Genomic DNA, 19,401 nt, shown 5'->3' on the forward strand with positions numbered 1-19,401 from the left:
GACGGATCTGGACCAAACTTGGCACGAATATTCCATATGCCCAAATATGAACAAAGATGGAGTTTGGGGGAAATAGACCTTGACATTTGGGAGTTGTAGTTATTGGGATTTATAGTTCACCTACAATCAAAGAGCATTCTGAACTCCACCAATGATGGAATTGAACCAAACATGGCATACAGGACTTCCATGACCAACAGAACACACTGGAAGGGTTTGGTGGGCATTGACCTTGAGTTTGAGAGTTGTAGTTCACCTACATCCAGAGACCACTGTGGACTCAAACAATGACGGATCTGGACCAAACTTGGCACGAATATTCCATATACCTAAATATGAACACAGATGGAGTTTGGAGGAAATAGACCTTGACATTTGGGATTTGTAGTTACTGGGATTTATAGTTCACTACAACTAAAGAATTGGAGCCCCCGGTGGCGCAGTGGGTTAAAGCACTGAGCTGCTAAGCTTGTTGATCGAAAGGTCGCAGGTTCAATTCCGGGGAGCGGCGTGAGCTTCCACTGTCAGCCCTAGCTTCTGCCAACCTAGCAGTTCGAATGCATGCAAATGTGAGTAGATCAATAGGTACCGCCCCGGCGGGAAGGTAATAGCGCTCCATGCAGTCATGCGGCCACATGACTTTGGAGGTGTCTACGGACAACGCTGGCTCTTCGGCTTAGAAATGGAGATGAGCACCACACCCCAGAGTCAGACATGACTGGACTTAATGTCAGGAGACTACCGTTACCTTTACCTTACAACTAAAGAGCATTCTGAACCCCACAAACAACAGAATTGGGGTAAATTTCCCACACAGAACCCCCATGACCAACAGAAAATACTTAAGGCCATCCAGTCCAACTCCACCAGGGCAAAAAAAAATGTAATCAATGCCCTCCTGACAGAGCCTTCCAGTCATAGATATAGATAGATATATGTGATTCACACACACAGAGATATAGTATCATAGATTTGAAAGGGACCCCTAAAGAAGGACAATGATATCTTGCAAACCAGACACTCTCCACATCAACACTGACAAAGAAACAACAAGAAAAACTGTTTACCCACAAGCATAAAGAAATTACATAGATTAGAAACCATTACTTTATTTTCCAGATCACCAGACTGGGCCACAGCAATGCGTGGCAGGGGACGGCTAGTTCATAATATTAATGGTGTGTTGTTGTTCATTCGTTCAGTCGTCTCCGACTCTTCGTAACCTCATGAACCAGCCCACGCCAGAGCTCCCTGTCGGCCGTCACCACCCCCAGCTCCTTCAAGGTCAGTCCAGGGTGTACACTATTCAAATATATATCATGCTTGGGCCCAAATTGGTTTGAATGGAAATGATTTGTAAAGTCGGTGGTCCATTTCACATAATCTCTGAAAACATAACTGGGAGGAGAGAGCCAAAAAGCCCTGCAAAATGGATTAAGAGAACCAGATTTAATTGGTTCCTGGAGAGGATAGAGATAAGTCTACAATATACCTGAGGCAGGGGCTGCTGCTGGGCTTGTGGAGAAGATGGGATTATTGCAACGTGTTTTTCTCCCTCTCCTGGCAGCAGTAGCAGCACCCGTCCATTTCTTTTTGGAAAGTTTCCTTGGCTCCTCCTCCAGAGTGGGTCCTGCTGGGAACTCACTTTCCCATCAGCATTTGCATGGGGTGGACATTGAAAAGTCCTTGAGTTCTTCTCAGAACATGATGAGAAGTTTCTCTCCCTCTCTGATTTTCAGCCAATAAAAGTCCACTTTGTGTCCTTGCTCTCATTGGCTGAGAATGGACACAGCCGGTGACACAGTTCCCAGAACTTTCTCTTGCGGTTTGTCTTACTTTAAAAAATGTTATGGTAAAAACTTAAAATAATTCTAAAATATCAGTAGATTGGTGAATTGTTCTGAAACTTGGCGGGCCTGCAGTTGTTAATGGGGTCTAAAACTGAGGTAGGTTTCATGCAGATAGGCCTTAAAATGACTGAGGATCGAGCCATTAGAATTTTCCATTGTAATGAAAACAGCAATGCCCCTGCCGATTAAAGTAAATTCCCAGGAAACAGAATGAGGGGTCAGATGACGACCCCAAAACGGCATGTCTTGGCTGAATTGCACACCTCTAATATATTACTTGCATACTTAGGCAATCCCTCGTTGGCCGAGTAGGACAGTCTTCAAGGATCAGTGTTCTGGTGGGTCCATAGGTGACCATGGAGCCCTATTCTTGATCTGCAACTTCTCCCACATTGAGGGCATTGGTTTCCAGGTGGAAGGCGGTCCCGGTCTCGGTTGGCTTGACGCGCCTTCCTCTTGACACGTTTCTTTCTTTTGCCCTCCATTCATACCTCCTCAAATTCTGCAGCACTGCTGGTCATAGCTGACCTCCAGCCTTCCTCTTGGCATGTTTCTCTCTTTTGCCGTCCATTCATGCCTCTTCAAATTCTGCAGCACTGCTGGTCATAGCTGACCTCCAGCCTTCCTCTTGGCATGTTTCTCTCTTTTGCCGTCCATTCATGCCTCTTCAAATTCTGCAGCACTGCTGGTCATAGCTGACCTCCAGCTGGAGCGCTCAAGGGCCAGGGCTTCCCAGTTCTCAGTGTTTATGCTGGAGTTTTTAAGGTTGGCTTTGAGCCCATCTTTAAATCTCTTTTCCTGTCCTCCAACATTCCTTTTTCCGTTATATACCTCTAATATATATGCATGTGTTGTATAAGATAGGAACAGTGTTAAATTGGATACAGAGAATGACAACACTGGCTATAAGTGATTGTCATCATCATTTGGGCAGTAAATTAGAGATGCAACATATATTTATCATGCATTACTGAATATACATCTAGAAAAAAGTAATTTCTGCAAGTTCAAGATCATCAAATATATTGCAAAGTGATTACAGTTATGCATGTGGCATTTGCAATAACCTAGCTTCTTTCCTTCCAGGTATGCAAAACGTCTCCATAAAGTGGTTAGAAGGCTGGTTCCTAATTGTGATGTTCGATTTCTGCTTTCTGAGAGTGGCAGCGGAAAGGGAGCTGCAATGGTAACTGCAGTTGCAGCTAGATTGTTATCCCAGCACAAACAGATTGATGCGGCCTTGGCAAATTTCAAGCTAACCAAAGAAAACCTCATAAATGTGATGAACCAAATGAGGGTTGAACTGGAACGTGGGTTAAAGAAGGAAACAAACCCCACGGCTACTGTGAAAATGCTGCCAACGTTTGTTTATGGAACTCCAGATGGAACAGGTAGGAAACTGGGAAAAGAAATGCCCCAAAGTATCGGCCCCAACCTGGTCCCCATTTTGCCCATTTATTTATTTGAAGAAGAAGATGCGAGGTTGCATGGGCACCCCCAAAGACAAACAAATACCAACACACTCTGCTCTGAGTCCCCTTCGGGGTGAGAAGGGCAACACATAAATGTCGTAAATAAATAAATAAATAAATAAATATTTGTCCTTCTAGTTGTATTAGCAACCTTCCCCCTTTTGAAACTAGCTTGGTTCTTCCTATACATCTGTTTTACAAATGGGCACAAACTTCCACAAGACATAAAGCGTATGGGAGCATGCATCCTATTTTACATGAAAAATTATAACTTTCCCCCCATTAAGGTAAAAGGCATTATTTATTTATTTATTTATTTATTTATTTATTTACAGTATTTCTATTCCGCCCTTCTCACCCCGCAGGGGACTCAGGGCGAATTACAATGTACACATATATGCCAAACATTCAATGCCAATTTGACATACAATGTATACAGACATACACAGAGGCTATTTAACTTTTTCTGGCCGCCAGGGGAGCTGTCGCTTTCATCGCCCATCTGCGACACTGATGAAGTACTTCCGCATTCCCTGCTGCTTTTCCTGGAGTGCTTTGCTGGAGTCTTTTTTATGGCCTCATAAATGAATTAATTTACCCTTCCTACACAAGGTAGTACCTAATTTTCCTACTTGACAGATGCAACTGTCTTTTGGGTTGCAAAGGTCGACAACAGGCTACACAATTGGTTGGAAGCCCATTCCAACCCGGACTGGCTTTGAACTCATGACCTTTTGGTGAGAGTGATCTTAATGCAGCTGACACTCAGCCAGCTGTGCTACAATCCTGGTGCAAAGGTAATGGTTTTCCCTGACATGAAGTCTAGTCATGTCCAACTCTGGGGTGTGGTGCTCATCTCCATTTCAAAACTGAAGAGCCGATGTTGTCTGCAGATACCTTCAAGGTCATGTGGCCAGCATGCCTGCAGGGAGCACCGTTACCTTCCTGCAGAAGTGGTACCTATCTAAATCACATTTGCCTGTTTTCAAATTGCTAGGTTGGCAGAAGCTGGGCCTAACAGTGGGAGCTCACCCTTCTCCCTGGATTCGAACCACCAACTTTTCAGTCAGAAAATTCAGCAACTCAGCAATTTAACATGCTGTGCCACCAGAGTGCCCTTCTCCCCATTACAATGGCATATTTGGTATTTGGAATCTGGGACAGGCAAATGTGGTCCATGGACATGTCCCTGATTTAAATTGTGCAAATCCTGTAAGCTAGAAAGTCTCCCAGAACTACCCACTGATTTTTAAAAAATCCTATTCCTTCCTTCAGACTTACAATTTTAAAAGACATGTCCTGAAGGATAAAAGGAGTGAGGAGGGAAAAGAAAAGCACAAAAACTCAGACACCAATGTCTTTTCCCTATTTTTTTGTCGTGTCAGGAGCGACTTGAGAAACTGCAAGTCGCTTCTGGTGTGAGAGAATTGGCCGTCTACAAGGACGTTGCCCAGGGGACGTCCAGATGATCTGATGTTTTTATCATCCTTGTGGGAGGCTTCTCTCATGTCCCCGCTTGAGGAGCTGGAGCTGATAGAGGGAGCACATCCGCCTCTCCCCGGATTTGAACCTGTGACATGTCGGTCTTCAGTCCTACTGGCACAGGGGTTTAACCCACTGCGCCACCAGAGGCTCCTCTTTTCCCTATATGGCAAGGAAAAACCAAACTGTATGCAACAGTGCAAACTGTCAGTGACATTGGCAGCACAGCAAGGCAGGAACAGATCAATCACAGCCACCTAGGCTATAAACTACTTTATTTTACAGCTATATACATTAGAAGCTACTTAACACTCAGCACATCGTAAACTTGCTTCTTTACCTTCCGATTGTAACATCGCAAACTCCTTCAACTGTTATCAGTACTAGTCTACACCTCCTGCATTCCAGAGTGATGTATGATGTATGATGCTGCGGTCCATTTGTTCTACACACTTGATTTATGACCTCTTTAGGAATGTTGTTCCCTCCATGGTTCAGTTAACTCTTTCCACACAGGAATACATTACACTCAGCACATAGCTACTGCATTTTAAAACATACATGCATGCTCAGTTCTTGTGGGTTTTTTCGGGCTATATGGCCATGTTCTAGAGGCATTTCTCCTGACGTTTCGCCTGCATCTATGGCAAGCTTCCTCAGAGGGTGAGGTCACCCTCTGAGGAAGCTTGCCATAGATGTAGGCGAAATGTCAGGAGAAATGCCTCTAGAACATGGCCATATAGCCCGAAAAAACCCACAAGAATTGAGTGATTCCGGCCATGAAAGCCTTCGACAATACATCATACATGCATACTTTGAAATCTACATTATAAATTGCAAACAGCTTCAACACAAACCACATCGTAGATATATCTTCCTGGCAACTTCACTAAGTTGGTGTTGTTGTGCAAAATACAAAAGATGGTATGAAATGACTTGAAAGAACTGCCATTGAACCTTGGTATTTGGGACAAGGGAGCAATCTTTGTTGTTGCTTGTCAGAAGGACAAGTTCAAGTGAAGTGAAGCATGGGGATACAAACTGAATCAGATTCCCAAAGTAAACAACTGAGGGCCCTTCCACACAACCATATAACCCAGGACCCATCCAGACAGTACCTTTATTGTGGTAACTCCTGCAATAGAGAAGTGGCTGTCCAAAACCCTGGCTGGTAGTGAATTAATTAGATAGTGGATTTATTCTGTGCCTTCTTGGAAGGCGTGGGATAAACCCACTATTTCTGCCGTCCAGACAACAGTCCCAGAGTTTTCCAGTAACCTACAGCTTACTTCTTGGGAGGAGAGCAATGACCAATCTTGATAAAATAGTGATGAGTAGAGACATCACACTGGCAACAAAGATTTGCATAGTTAAAGCAATGATACCCCCCATAGTCACCTACGGATGTGAGAGCTGGACCATAGGGAAGGCTGAGCGAAGGAAGATAGATGCTTTGGAACTGTGGTGTTGGAGGAAAGTGCTGAGAGTGCCTTGGACAGTGGCAGTCCATACTTCAAGAAATAAAGCCTGACTGCTCATTGGAGGGTAGGATAGTAGAGGCCAAGATGAAGTACTTTGGCTACATCATGAGAAGCAAGGAAAGCTTAGAGAAGACAATGATGCTGGAGGAAATGGAAGGAAAAAGGAAGAGGGGCCAACCAAGGGCAAGATGGATGGATGGAAACTTTGAAGTGACTGGATTGACCCTGAAGGAGCTGGGGGTGGTGATGACCCACAGGGAGCTCTAGCATGGACTGGTCCATGAAGTCACGAAGAGTCAGAAACGACTGAATGAATCGGTTGTTAGAGTATTCATGTTTGCCAGCAGGATTGCTAGATCAGCAGACACTGTATGCGAAATAAGGACTCTGCGGTCTTTCAGTTACAAAAGAAAACTAAGTTTTACTAAGTACATCAAACACACGTCTTAACACAGCGAGCTACAAACAGGAACTAGTGGGAAACGAAAGTCTCTCTTCACAGCTGCTTATCTCTCTCCACTCTGGCTGAGACGGTTGACTCCCTTCTGTTCCCAGCCAGAACATATATTATCTCATATCTCTTAAGGTTACTTAATCACAGCCTCATGAACATTCTGCATAGCAATTTATAACACACAGTAGACTCCATCTTGAAATACATAGAAACACATTAATCCTGACATGAACAACAACAACCTATCGGAATACCCCCCCCCCCACATCCCCCAACCCCCTTTGAAAAGTAAAATAAACTTACCCAGCCTCCATTACGGTCTTGGAGCAGCTCTCCTGGTGTGTAGTAATGATGCACCAGGAAAGGGGGGAGGGAGGAGGAAAATCGCTCCTTCCCCGCTCTCCTGGCATGTCATTTCTATGTGCCGGGAGAGCTGCTTCAAGACTGTAATGGAGGCCGGGTAAGTTTATTTTACTTTTCACAGGATCTGGGGGTTGGGGGGAAGGGGTAGAGCCTTCAGATGTTCTTGTGAGCCAGTCCCGTGAGATCATCTGGAAACCCACCCCAGAAACAACCTGCTTTCTGAGGTGTGTGTGAACAGGGCCCAAGAAGATACACATTTTTAAAATGTGGATTCTCCTGGGATAAAGGCCTGTCTGGATCCTCCCCCAGAATATCAAGGCAGAAAATCCCACAATACCTGCTTCAAATTGGGTTGTCTGAGTCATATATTCCAGTTCAAAGCAGATAATGTGGGCTTTTATTCAGCTCTGTGGAAGGGGCCTGAGAAGCATTGTAACATTGTGTTACTGCTTGACATTGTTCAATTCTATGGAAGAGAGTCCAATGGTTGTTCAGCATGAGAAGAACTTTGGGGGAAAAGTAATATCTTTTTCTGTTACAGAAAAGGGAAAATACCTAGCCCTTGATCTTGGGGGAACAAATTTCAGAGTTTTGCTTGTAAAAATCAGAAGCGGAAGGAACAGGTCAGTCCGAATGTACAACAAAATCTTTGCCATTCCTTTGGAAATTATGCAAGGAACAGGAGAAGAGGTAAAGTAAAATAAAAGCAACCACCAAGAGAATTCTTTTTGTTGCTTCAAATATACATTGAAAATAGAAATGCCTCATTTTCTTTCCTCTATTTTTTAGCTGTTTGATCACATTGTCCAATGTATTGCAGACTTCCTGGAGTATATGGGCATAAAGGGTGCACGGCTCTCTCTTGGCTTTACTTTTTCTTTCCCCTGCAGACAAGCAAAAATTGACAAGGTAAGCTGGAGGGCATGGTTGGTGCTGGGATTTTGACATGTTTTTTAAAATTTGTTTTAATCTCAGTATAGAAATTCTAACTGTCTTTGTTTACTTGCCTTTCCTAGTTCTATCTGACTCCCTCCTACACAGGGTTTACCCTGGAGGTGTTTAATTAGTTTTTATTGGATACTAGCTGTACCCGCCACCAGGGGCGGCTCGTCCATTACGCGAAGTAAGCGGTCGCAGAACACTTTTTTTTTGCCAGGGGTGCAGAGGCGCCTCTGTAAATGACCCTCGACTGCCACTTGAGGAGTGCCCCCTCAGCTCACAACAGCCCTAGCAGTCTGGGGGGAGCCTCGGCTTTCTTGCCTTGCTGCCGGGCGATCCTCTTCCCAAAAGGGCCGGGCCCTTGAGCCTCGCCTAGCCCCTCTCGTTCCTGCTCCACCCGGCCACAGGGTGCGCGAGCAGAGCCAGCACTCAATCGTTCTCCGCATTCGATCCCTTCTCCATGACTGGCTCCTTTTCCCGATCCCCCGGCTCTCCACCCGCCTCCTCCCCTCTCCCCAATCCACGGGTGGGCCAAGGGGCGGAGCCGCTTCGGGTCCGGAGGCGTGTCTGAAAACCCCAGCGTGCGCACCAAAAGTCGCCTCTTCTCCTGACTTTCTCTTCAGCCATTGGGACCAAAAGAGAAAGAGAGAGAGAGAGAGCCCCTCTGGCTGGAGGTATCTCGAACCTCCGCTCCCTCCTTTGTTTTTGTGCCTACCTTCAGGAAAGGTGGGCATCTCCACCTATGTCTATTTCTCTCTTTTGAAAGTATCATCCAGGTTTGGATGTGTGCTGGTGGTTGGGGTGTGAAGGAATTGGTGTGTTGTTTTGTGATGTGTGCTGGGGAAGGCATTTAATTTTGTTGTGCAATAGTACAATGACAATAAAGCTATTCTATTTTATCTTGTCGGTGAATATCTTTATTTAATCACCCTTTAACCACTTTTCCTCTCTAGGGAACTCTTGTTGGGTGGACCAAAGGTTTCAAAGCAACTGACTGCGAAGGAGAAGATGTTGTTGACATGCTGAGGGAAGCTATTAAACGGAGGAATGTAAGTATGGCAGGAGTCCTGTTATGTGAATCTCGGGTGCCTTCTACACTGCCATATAACCCAAATGATCAACGCTGATAATCCATGTTATCTGCTTCAAACTGGATTATATGTGTCAGGATTCACAGAGCTTTAAGAAATCCAGTGTAGATGGGGATGAGAAGTATTCATAGCAGAAGTGAGGGTGGATCTGGATGTATAGAATTTTTGCTTATAAACACAGTTTTTGAAGAACTGCCATAGTTACAACAACGAAATTCCAGATTAAAAGCTACATCTAGCACTTTCCCCAATGATATTATTAATGTATTGTCAAAGGCTTTCATGGCCGGAATCACTGGGTTGTTGTAGGTTTTCTTGGGCTATATGACCATGCCCTAGAGGCATTTTCTCCTGATGTTTCTCCTGCATCTATGGCAAGCATCCTCAGAGGTTGTGTGGTCTCTGAGGATGCTTGCCATAGATGCAGGTGAAACGTCAGGAGAAAATGCCTCTAGAACATGGCCATATAGCCCGAGAAAACCTACAACAACCCAGATATTATTAATCTTTGCAGCTTAATTTAGTTTACTTCTTGTACTTGTTGACACCTTTTACATTTTGTATTCTTTGGAAAGTATTGAAAAGCTTTTATATTTTTATGAAAAAATTTAAAGAAATAATTATCCCCATATAGGTTTTCAATATCAAACTTTGGCCCGGACCAAGAGAAATCAAATGCATTCCAAGGACATAATCTGGATTTTATATGGCAGTATGGAAGGGGCCACCCCCACCCTTTCAAATGGAAAAAAAATCCAACTTCCTTAAGAGCTCAAACGTCTCTTGATCTATGTGGAAGAGCCCATTGAATGTTGACATAATTTTGATGTTCCTTTGCCCTCTACTGCCCCACCGCCATTACCCCATATACCTGGAAGTCTTTCCTAGCATATCTTGTATCAAACAATATTTATAACACAAAATACGATTAACCCCTATGTAAACAAGGCCACAAGACAAGTAGCTTATTTTTATTTATTGTGTCAGGAGCAAACCAAACAGTTGTATTGCATTTTTTAACAACAAACAAACAAAACACGAAGTTTGCAAGCTTGGTAGTTAATTAGATGTCCTTTGACCAGTAGCTGGCCACTTGGAGTGCCTCTGGTGTTGCTGCAAGAAGGTCCTCCATTGTGCATGTGGCAGGACTCAGGTTGCATTGCAGCAGGTGGTCTGTAGTTTGCTCTTCTCCACACTCGCATGTTGTGGATTCCACTTTGTAGCTCCATTTCCTAAGGTTGGCTCTGCATCTCGTCGTGCCAAAGCACAGTCTGTTCAGCGCCTTCCAAGTTGTCCAGTTTTCTGTGTGACCAGGAAGGAGTCTCTCATTTGGTATCAGACATTGATTGAGGTTCTGGGTTTGAGCCTGCCACTTTTGGACTCTCACTTGCTGAGGTGTTCCAGCTAGTGTCTGATACAAGTAGCTGATTTACATTTATCCTTCTTTATTTACCTAGACCTCCATCTCTTGCCTTTAAGGCCCCATTTACACAGCCATATAAAATCCAGATTATCTGCTTTGATCTGGATTATATGGCAGTGTAGAGTAACATAATTCAGTTCAAGGATTTTTATATGGCTGTGTCAATGGGGTCTTAGTGTTCAGTTTCAGATTGTGAATCAGGGATTTGCCATCTTCTTGTTATTTAAGCAATGTGTCTGATGCTAACGTTGTTAAATCTAGCAGTTCCATAATCAAAATAGCATATGTGATTTCAGTTATTTGATTTATTGAACAATCTTTTCCTTTTAAATGTAGCTAACCTTCAACTTATATTACATAGAATCATAGAATCATAGAATCAAAGAGTTGGAAGAGACCTCATGGGCCATCCAGTCCAACCCCCTGCCAAGAAGCAGGAATATTGCATTCAAAGCACCCCTGACAGATGGCCATCCAGCCCCTGTTTAAAAGCTTCCAAAGAAGGAGCCTCCACCACACTCCGGGGCAGAGAGTTCCACTGCTGAACGGCTCTCACAGTCAGGAAGTTCTTCCTCGTGTTCAGATGGAATCTCCTCTCTTGTAATTTGAAGCCATTGTTCCGCGTCCTAGTCTCCAGGGAAGCAGAAAACAAGCTTGTTCCCTCCTCCCTGTGGCTTCCTCTCACATATTTATACATGGCTATCATATCTCCTCTCAGCCTTCTCTTCTTCAGGCTAAACATGCCCAGCTCCTTAAGCCGCTCCTCATAGGGCTTGTTCTCCAGATCTTTTATCATTTTAGTTGCTCTCCTCTGGACACATTCCAGCTTGTCAATATCTCTCTTGAATTGTGGGCCCAGACCTGGACACAATATTCCAGGTGTGGTCTAACCAAAACAGAATAGCATTACTTCCCTAGATCTAGACACTATTCCCTAGATCTAGACACTATAGACACTAGACACATCACAGCACATGCTTGTTTATTAACTTAAGGAGCTTCCTGTTGCAGGAATTTGATTTGGATATTGTAGCTGTGGTGAATGACACTGTCGGGACGATGATGACCTGTGGCTATGAAGATCCGAATTGTGAAATTGGCCTCATTGCAGGTAAAAATAATAATGGCCTAGGTTGTTCTAATAGGTAATTTAGTGGTGGTTTGACCTTTAAAGCGCTAGATGGTTCAGGTCCAGGTTATTTGGCTGACTATATCCCCTTGTACAAACCTCCCCGAGCCCTGAGAGCTTCAGGAGAGGCTCTTCTCTCAGTCCTACGTCCATCTCAAGTATGTTGGGAATGAGAAAGCAGGACTTTCTTCTTGGTCGCTGCCCCTCAACTCTGGAACTTCCTTCTTCCTAGGGAAGTCAGAATGGCCCCCTCCTGACTGTCCTTCCAGCAACAGGCTAAAACCTTTTTTTTATTAACTAGCTGTCCCCTGCCACGCATTGCTATGTATATGTGTTTTGTGTGTGTATATATTTGTGCATATGTGTATATATGTGGATTTGCACCTGTGTTATAATGTATTTCTGTTTTTTGGCTTTTTAAGTCTCTTCTGTTGTGTTTTTCAGTGTTTTTATGAGTGATGGTCACTTGTTGGCCTGCTTGGTGCATTGTGTCCAAATTTGGTGTCAATATCCAGCATTATTTTTAATTTTAATTACATTTGGCCTACCCATAGTTTTTAAAGTGTGTTGTCCTATTGTTAATGCTTATGTTATTGTTTATTGTCTTGGTTGTTTTTAAATTGCTTGTATTGTTGTTGTTATTGCTTGTATTGTTGTATTCTGGGCTCGGCCTCATGTAAGCCGCACCGAGTCCCCTGGGGAGCTGCACGACAGCTCCAAGAAAAATGCAGAGAACAAAATCAACCTCTGTACATGGCATTCATCGACCTTGCAAAGGCATTCAACACAGTGAATCGCAGCACTCTCTGGACCATCCTCCAAAAAATCGGATGCCCAAGCAAATTTGTGAACATCCTGCGGCTCCTCCATGATGACATGATGGCAACAGTCTTGGACAGCAGTGGCTCCCAAAGTGACCCATTTAAGGTGGAATCAGGTGTCAAACAGGGATGTGTTATTGCCCCAACTCTATTCTCCATCTTCATTGCTATGATACTTCACCTTGTTGATGGGAAGCTTCCCACCGGAGTGGAAATCATCTATCGGACAGATGGCAAGCTATTCAACCTCAGCAGACTGAAAGCCAAAACCAAGGTCACAACAACATCTGTTATAGAACTCCAGTATGCTGATGACAACGTCGTCTGTGCGCATTCAGAAGAAGATCTACAAGCCACTCTAAACACCTTGGCAGAAGCATACGAGAAGCTCGGCTTGTCATTGAACATTGAAAAAACCAAGGTGCTTTTCCAGCAGGCACCAGCCAGCCCCTCTCCAATGCCAGTGATACAGTTTAATGGTGTAACATTAGAAAATGTTGATCATTTCCGCTACCTTGGCAGCCACCTCTCCACCAAAGTCAACATCGACGCCGAAATACAACACCGCCTGAGCTCTGCAAGCGCAGCATTTTTCCGAATGAAGCAGAGAGTGTTTGAGGACCGGGACATCCGTAGGGATACCAAGGTGCTTGTTTATAAAGCTATTGTCCTCCCAACCCTGCTCTATGCCTGTGAGACGTGGACTGTCTACAGACATCACATGCAACTCCTGGAACGATTCCATCAGCGCTGCCTCCGGAAAATCCTGCAAATCTCTTGGGAAGACAGGCGGACAAACGTCAGCGTGCTGGAAGAAGCAAAGACCACCAGCTTTGAAGCGATGGTCCTCCGCCACCAATTCCGCTGGACCAGCCACGTTGTCCGTATGCCCGACCACCGTCTCCCAAAGCAGCTGCTCTACTCCGAACTCAAGAACGGAAAATGGAATGTTGCAGGACAGGAAAAGAGATTTAAAGATGGGCTCAAAGCCAACCTTAAAAACTCTGGCATAGACTGTGAGAACTGGGAAGCCCTGGCCCTTGGGCGCTCCAGCTGGAGGTCAGCTGTGACCAGCAGTGCTGCAGAATTTGAGGAGGCACGAGTGGAGGGTGAAAAAGAGAAACGTGCCAAGAGGAAGGCACGTCAAGCCAACCCCGGCCGAGACCGCCTTCCACCTGGAAACCAATGCCCTCACTGCGGAAGAAGATGCAGAGCAAGAATAGGGCTCCAGAGCCACATACGGACCCACAAGAATATTAGAAGACTATCATCCTCGGAAAGCGAGGGATCGCCTAAGTAAGTAAGGTAGCGGGGTATAAATAAAGTGTTACTATTATTATTATTATTATTATTATTATTATTATTATGTGTGCGTCTTGTTTTTTGTGTTTTGATGTAGATTCATAGTTAGTAGTAATATGTAAAATGTAGCTGTGTATTTTTGCTATTACAGATTGCAAAACCTTGCTTATTTGTATTACTATTGTCATTCTAATGTTCTTGCTTTCCTTCTTAAAAAAAGAAATCAGACTTTCTTTTCTATGCTTCATGGTTCTCTTCCAATTTTAAATACGGTTTGATCAAAATAAAGTATACATGACCCTTGTTCTGTTCCAGGAACAGGCAGCAATGTGTGCTACATGGAGGAGATGAAGAATATAGAAATTGTAGAAGGAGAAGAAGGCAGAATGTGTATCAACACAGAATGGGGAGGCTTTGGTGACAACGGCTGCCTAGATGATCTCAGAACAACGTATGATGAAGATGTGGACGAGGGCTCCCTGAATCCTGGGAAACAGAGGCAAGGATGAGTACTTACTTACTTACTTAGGCGATCCCTCGTAGTCCAAGGATGATGGTCCTCCAAGGTTGGTGTTCTGGCGGAAGGATGAGTATTTTAGTTCAACTGTTGCAATGTTTTCAGAACAATTTATGAACTTTTGATGTTTCTTTCTATCTGGCGGACACCTCCACTATTTCACTTTGCAGGCATTAATAGCAATCATCTTTTCAAAAAATGGCAAAAATGTATTGCTACCATATTGTATTGTGCACTCTTCTCAACAGCACTTGGGTTTAACACTTGGAATTCGATGGAAAGAAGTAGAGTTGGGTGTCATCAGCATAGCAATAGGGATGCAGCAATACTAAATAAGAAATGTATGAAAACACCCTATATTTTTCTTTTGTGTAACAGGTATGAAAAAATGACCAGTGGCATGTATTTGGGAGAAATAGTAAGACAGATCTTGATAGACTTGACTAAGAAAGGACTTCTCTTCAGAGGTCAGATTTCAGAATCACTGAGAAGACGAGGAATATTCGAAACCAAATTCCTGTCTCAAATTGAAAGGTAACATCATACATTGCACGACCCCTAGACATATCATTTTTTTCTCATAAAGCTGTTCAGATGATGAATGCTTGAAGGTTAACATACTGTATGTGATGGGAAAATATGACATAGGAGAGCTGCTGTCTGCCCTAGACACTTTTGCTTTTCATTATATCTCTGTATGTGACCAAAAATGTAATGTAGTCAACAAGCCTCTGCAGAGAGATGCTTGCTGGCAGTGATGTGGTACAACGGCAGCGCCAATGCAACCTCAGCTGAGCTGGATGTTTGGATGTCTAAGGGACTCTGGGGATGCTATATTGAAATTGAATCCAGACAACACAGAATTACTCCTGGTCAGTCGCAAGGCTGAACAGGGCATAGGATTACAACCTGTGTTGGATGGGGTTACACTCCCCCTGAAGACACAGGTTTGCAGTTTGGGGGTGATCCTGTATTCATCACTGAGCCTGGAATCCCAGGTTTCGGTGGTAACCAGGGGAGCATTTGTACAGTTAAAGCTTGTGCACCAGCTGCACCCATACCTTGGGAAGTCTGACTTGGCCATGGTAGTCCATGCTCTGGTTATATACCGTATAGACTACTGCAATGCTCTCTACGTGGGGTTGCCTTTGAAGACTGTCCGGAAGTTTCAATTGGTCCAACGGACAGCAGCCAGATTGCTAGCAGGGAGCATACAACTCCTCTGTTGTGGCAGCTCCACTGGCTGCCAGTCTGCTACTGGGCACAATTCAAAGTGCTGGCTTTAGCCTATAAAGCCTAAACCAGGGGTCCTCAAACTTTTTAAACAGAGAGCCAGGTCACAGTTTCTCAAATTGTTGGAGGGCCCGATTATAATTTGAAAAAAAAACTTGTATGAATTCCAATGCACACTGTACATATCGTATTTGTAGTGCAAAAATTTTTTTTTTAAAAACAATACAATAATTAAAATGAAGAACAATTTTAACAAATATAAACTTATTAGTATTTCAATGGGAAGTGTGGGCCTGTTTTTGGCTGATGAGATAGGATTGTTGTTGATGTTGTGTGCTTTCAAGTCGTTTCAGACTTAGGTTGACCCTGAGCGAGGGCCGGGTAAATGACCCGTGTTCGGCCTCCGGGCCTTAGTTTGAGGACCCCTGCCCTAAACATGTCCAGAGAAGGGCGACTAAAATGATCAAGGGTCTGGAGAACAAGCCCTATGAGGAGCGGCTTAAGGAGCTGGGCATGTTTAGCCTGAAGAAGAGAAGGCTGAGAGGAGATATGATAGCCATGTTTAAATATGTGAGAGGAAGCCACAGGGAGGAGGGAGAAAGCTTGTTTTCTGCTTCCTTGGAGACTAGGACACGAAACAATGGCTTCAAACTACAAGAAAGGAGATTCCATCTGAACATGAGGAAGAACTTCCTGACTGTGAGAGCCGTTCAGCAGTGGAACTCTCTGCCCCAGAGTGTGGTGGAGGCTTCTTCTTTGGAAGCTGTTAAACAGAGGCTGGATTGCCATCTGTCAGGGATGATTTGAATGCAATATTCCTGCTTCTTGGCAGGGGGTTGGGCTGGATGGCCCATGAGGTCTCTTCCAACTCTTTGATTCTATAAAACGTTTCTGGCTCAACTTACCTGTCCGAATGCATCTCGCCTTATGAACCCTCCAGGACTGGGGAGGCCCTGCTCTTGCTCCCACCTTTGTCACAAGAACAGCTGGTGGGGACAAGGGACAGGGCCTTCTCGGTGGTGGCCCCTCAGCTATGGAATGCCCTCTCTAAGGATATTAGATCGGCCCCTTTCCTTCTAACTTTTTGAAAGAGAGTCAAGACTTGGCTCTTTGAGTAGGCATTTCCAAATACAATGTACAGATATAGAAAAATGAAATGGTTGGATTATGTGATTGGACAATGTTTTTAATAGGAGACTCTAATGTTCATGTTTTTACTGATTTTGTTATGGTTTTATAATTCGATGGTTTTATTGTATTGATGTTGTATTTTATGGCCTTGGTACCAACTGCAAACCGTCCCGAGTCACCTGCGGGCTGAGAGGGGCGATATATAAAAATAGTAAATAAATAAATAAATAAATAGCTCCGGAGCACTTCCACCTAGCATATTTGGGTAAGAGTAGACATGGCTATTATCACTTTAAAGATTTTAAACATCACTGCCAACATTCATCTGCCATGTACTGTCAAAATAAAAAGGCAAAACCAATCAGGGGGATACTGCATTTTGACATTGGTGTGCTTTTCCTTTTGGCCCCATTCAGGGTATTATATTAGGGAAAACAATGGCCCGTGTATTGTCGAAGGCTTTCATGGCCGGAATCACTGGGTTGTTGTAGGTTTTTTCGGGCTATATGGCCATGTTCTAGAGGCATTCTCTCCTGATGTTTCGCCTGCATCTATGGCAAGCATCCTCAGAGGTAGTGAGGTGGCCCATGCATAATCAAAATATGTTGCAGAAGAGCTGATGTGAATACTTAGATTTTTTTTATTTCTTGTGTCAGGGCAGCCAGTCAAATATATTACATTTCTAACAGAACAAAGCAAACAAACACGGAAAATACAAAATGTGTGAGTTTGGTAGTTGATTAAATGTCCTTTGACCAGTATCTGGCCACTTGGAGTGCTTCTGGTGTTGCTTCAAGAAGGTCCTCCATTGTGCATGTGGCTGGGCTCAGGTTGCATTGCAGCAGGTGGTCAGTGGTTTGCTCCTCTCCACACTCGCATGTCGAGGATTCCACTTTGTAGCCCCATTTCTGAAGATTGGCTCTGCATCTTGTGGTGCCAGAGGGCAGTCTGTTCAGCGCCTTCCAAGTCGCCCAGTCCTCTGTGTGCCCAGTGGGGAGTCTCTCATTTGGTATCAGCCATTGGTTGAGGTTCTGGGTTTGAGCCTGCCACTTTTGGACTCTCACTTGCTGAGGTGTTCCAGCGAGTGTCTCTGTAGATCTTAGAAAACTATGTCTGGATTTAAGTCGTTGACGTGCTGGCTGATACACAAACAGGGGATGAGCTGGAGATGTCTCTGCCTTGGTCCTTTCACTGTTGGCTGCCACTTCCCGGAGGATGTCAGGTGGTGCGATACCGGCTAGACAGTATAATTTCTCCAGTGGTGTAGGGCACAGACACCCCGTGATAATGCGGCATGTCTCATTAAGAGCCACATCGACTGTTTTAGTGTGGTGAGATGTGTTCCACACTGGGCATGCATACTCAGCAGCGGAGTAGCACAGCGCAAGGGCAGATGTCTTCACTGTATCTGGTTGTGATCCCCAGGTTGTGCCAGTCAGCTTTCGTATGATATTGTTTCTAGCACCCACTTTTTGCTTGATGTTCAGGCAATGCTTCTTGTAGGTAAGAGTACGGTCCAGAGTGTCTCCCAGGTATTTGGGTGTGCTGAAATGCTCCAGTGGAGCAATACTCAGATGGGAAACAACTATTCCCCAAACTCTGAAAGACAGGATATCACTGCCAATAATGTTCTTGTCTTATATTACTACTACCATCCAGTTCTTTCTGCAAAAAGCTATGCTCTGACCAGAACTCTCTGTTGTGTTTTGGCCAAGTACAGTGACCGGCTTGCTCTGCTTCAAGTGAGACGGATCCTGCAACAGCTTGGGCTTGACAGCACTTGTGATGACAGTATCATTGTGAAGCAGGTGTGTGGCTCTGTTTCTAGGAGAGCAGCCCAACTCTGTGGAGCGGGACTGGCTGCTGTTGTTGAGAAGATACGCACCAACAGAAACCTCGAACACCTAAAAACCACTGTTGGTGTGGATGGCACCTTATACAAACTCCACCCACAGTAAGTCCCTATCAGAACTTTTTTTAAAATTTTGCAAACAGAAATATTTGATTAAACAGAAATATTAATGAAATATCTTTGCCTTAATTGATAGGGATGAAAAGTATTAAAGGCACTGTTCCAATTACCCATTATACTTAATTATGCCCCTTCTACACTGCCATATGCGGTGAAGGGTAAATTTTTAACTTGCAGTTATGTATAACGTAGCCAGCTCAGCTAATTTTGAGCTGGATTGTCATTGAAACAGGGGCGGCGCTAACTGCCACTTGGCAGGGCAGCCATTTTAAAACAGTTAGTCTGTAGTCAGCGAACTACAGGAGTGGCTGGTTCTGTTGTATAGTGAGAACCAGGGAAGTAATCTGTAGTTTAAAACTACAGGGAAAGGCTGATTCTATAGTAGTAAGAATTAGGAAGGTTTTGGCTTTTAGCCTGAGTCGTTCAAATAAGTCGAGTTGACCTATTTATAGTTAGTGTATGAGAGAAAGGGTGAGAGAAACCCAGTGAGAATCTCTATTGCAAAAGAAACATCACAAAGAAAGAATAAGCTTGTAACTGAAGTAATCTATTAGGGAAAGAAACACAGTTTGAAGAAAAATAAGTTTGAAACCTGTTTAGTGGAAGGAAGAGTCCTTTCCATAGTTGTTTAAGGAATGTTATAAATGTAATCTTTGAAGATATGTGCCTCTAAGAGTAAGAAACATTGAAACCATCACGCTCCTTCTACATTTCAATAAACTTGTTACTATTTTTCCTAAA

The 19,401-nt window shown here is 44.0% G+C and overlaps 1 protein-coding gene across 1 annotated transcript in view; it reads left to right on the forward strand.

The window, feature by feature from the left end:
* LOC132771183 (hexokinase HKDC1-like) overlaps nucleotides 1–19,401 on the forward strand; it is a 79,680-nt gene that overhangs the window by 56,424 nt on the left and 3,855 nt on the right. Inside the window, exons 10-17 of the mRNA XM_067465688.1 lie at nucleotides 2,937–3,241; nucleotides 7,644–7,792; nucleotides 7,892–8,011; nucleotides 8,995–9,090; nucleotides 11,567–11,666; nucleotides 14,123–14,306; nucleotides 14,703–14,858; nucleotides 18,409–18,642. Coding sequence (XP_067321789.1) covers nucleotides 2,937–3,241; nucleotides 7,644–7,792; nucleotides 7,892–8,011; nucleotides 8,995–9,090; nucleotides 11,567–11,666; nucleotides 14,123–14,306; nucleotides 14,703–14,858; nucleotides 18,409–18,642 — 1,344 coding nt within the window. The remainder of the gene's footprint in view (nucleotides 1–2,936; nucleotides 3,242–7,643; nucleotides 7,793–7,891; nucleotides 8,012–8,994; nucleotides 9,091–11,566; nucleotides 11,667–14,122; nucleotides 14,307–14,702; nucleotides 14,859–18,408; nucleotides 18,643–19,401) is intronic.

The sequence above is a fragment of the Anolis sagrei genome, chromosome 3 (genome assembly GCF_037176765.1).
Source record: "Anolis sagrei isolate rAnoSag1 chromosome 3, rAnoSag1.mat, whole genome shotgun sequence".
NCBI lineage: Eukaryota > Metazoa > Chordata > Lepidosauria > Squamata > Dactyloidae > Anolis > Anolis sagrei.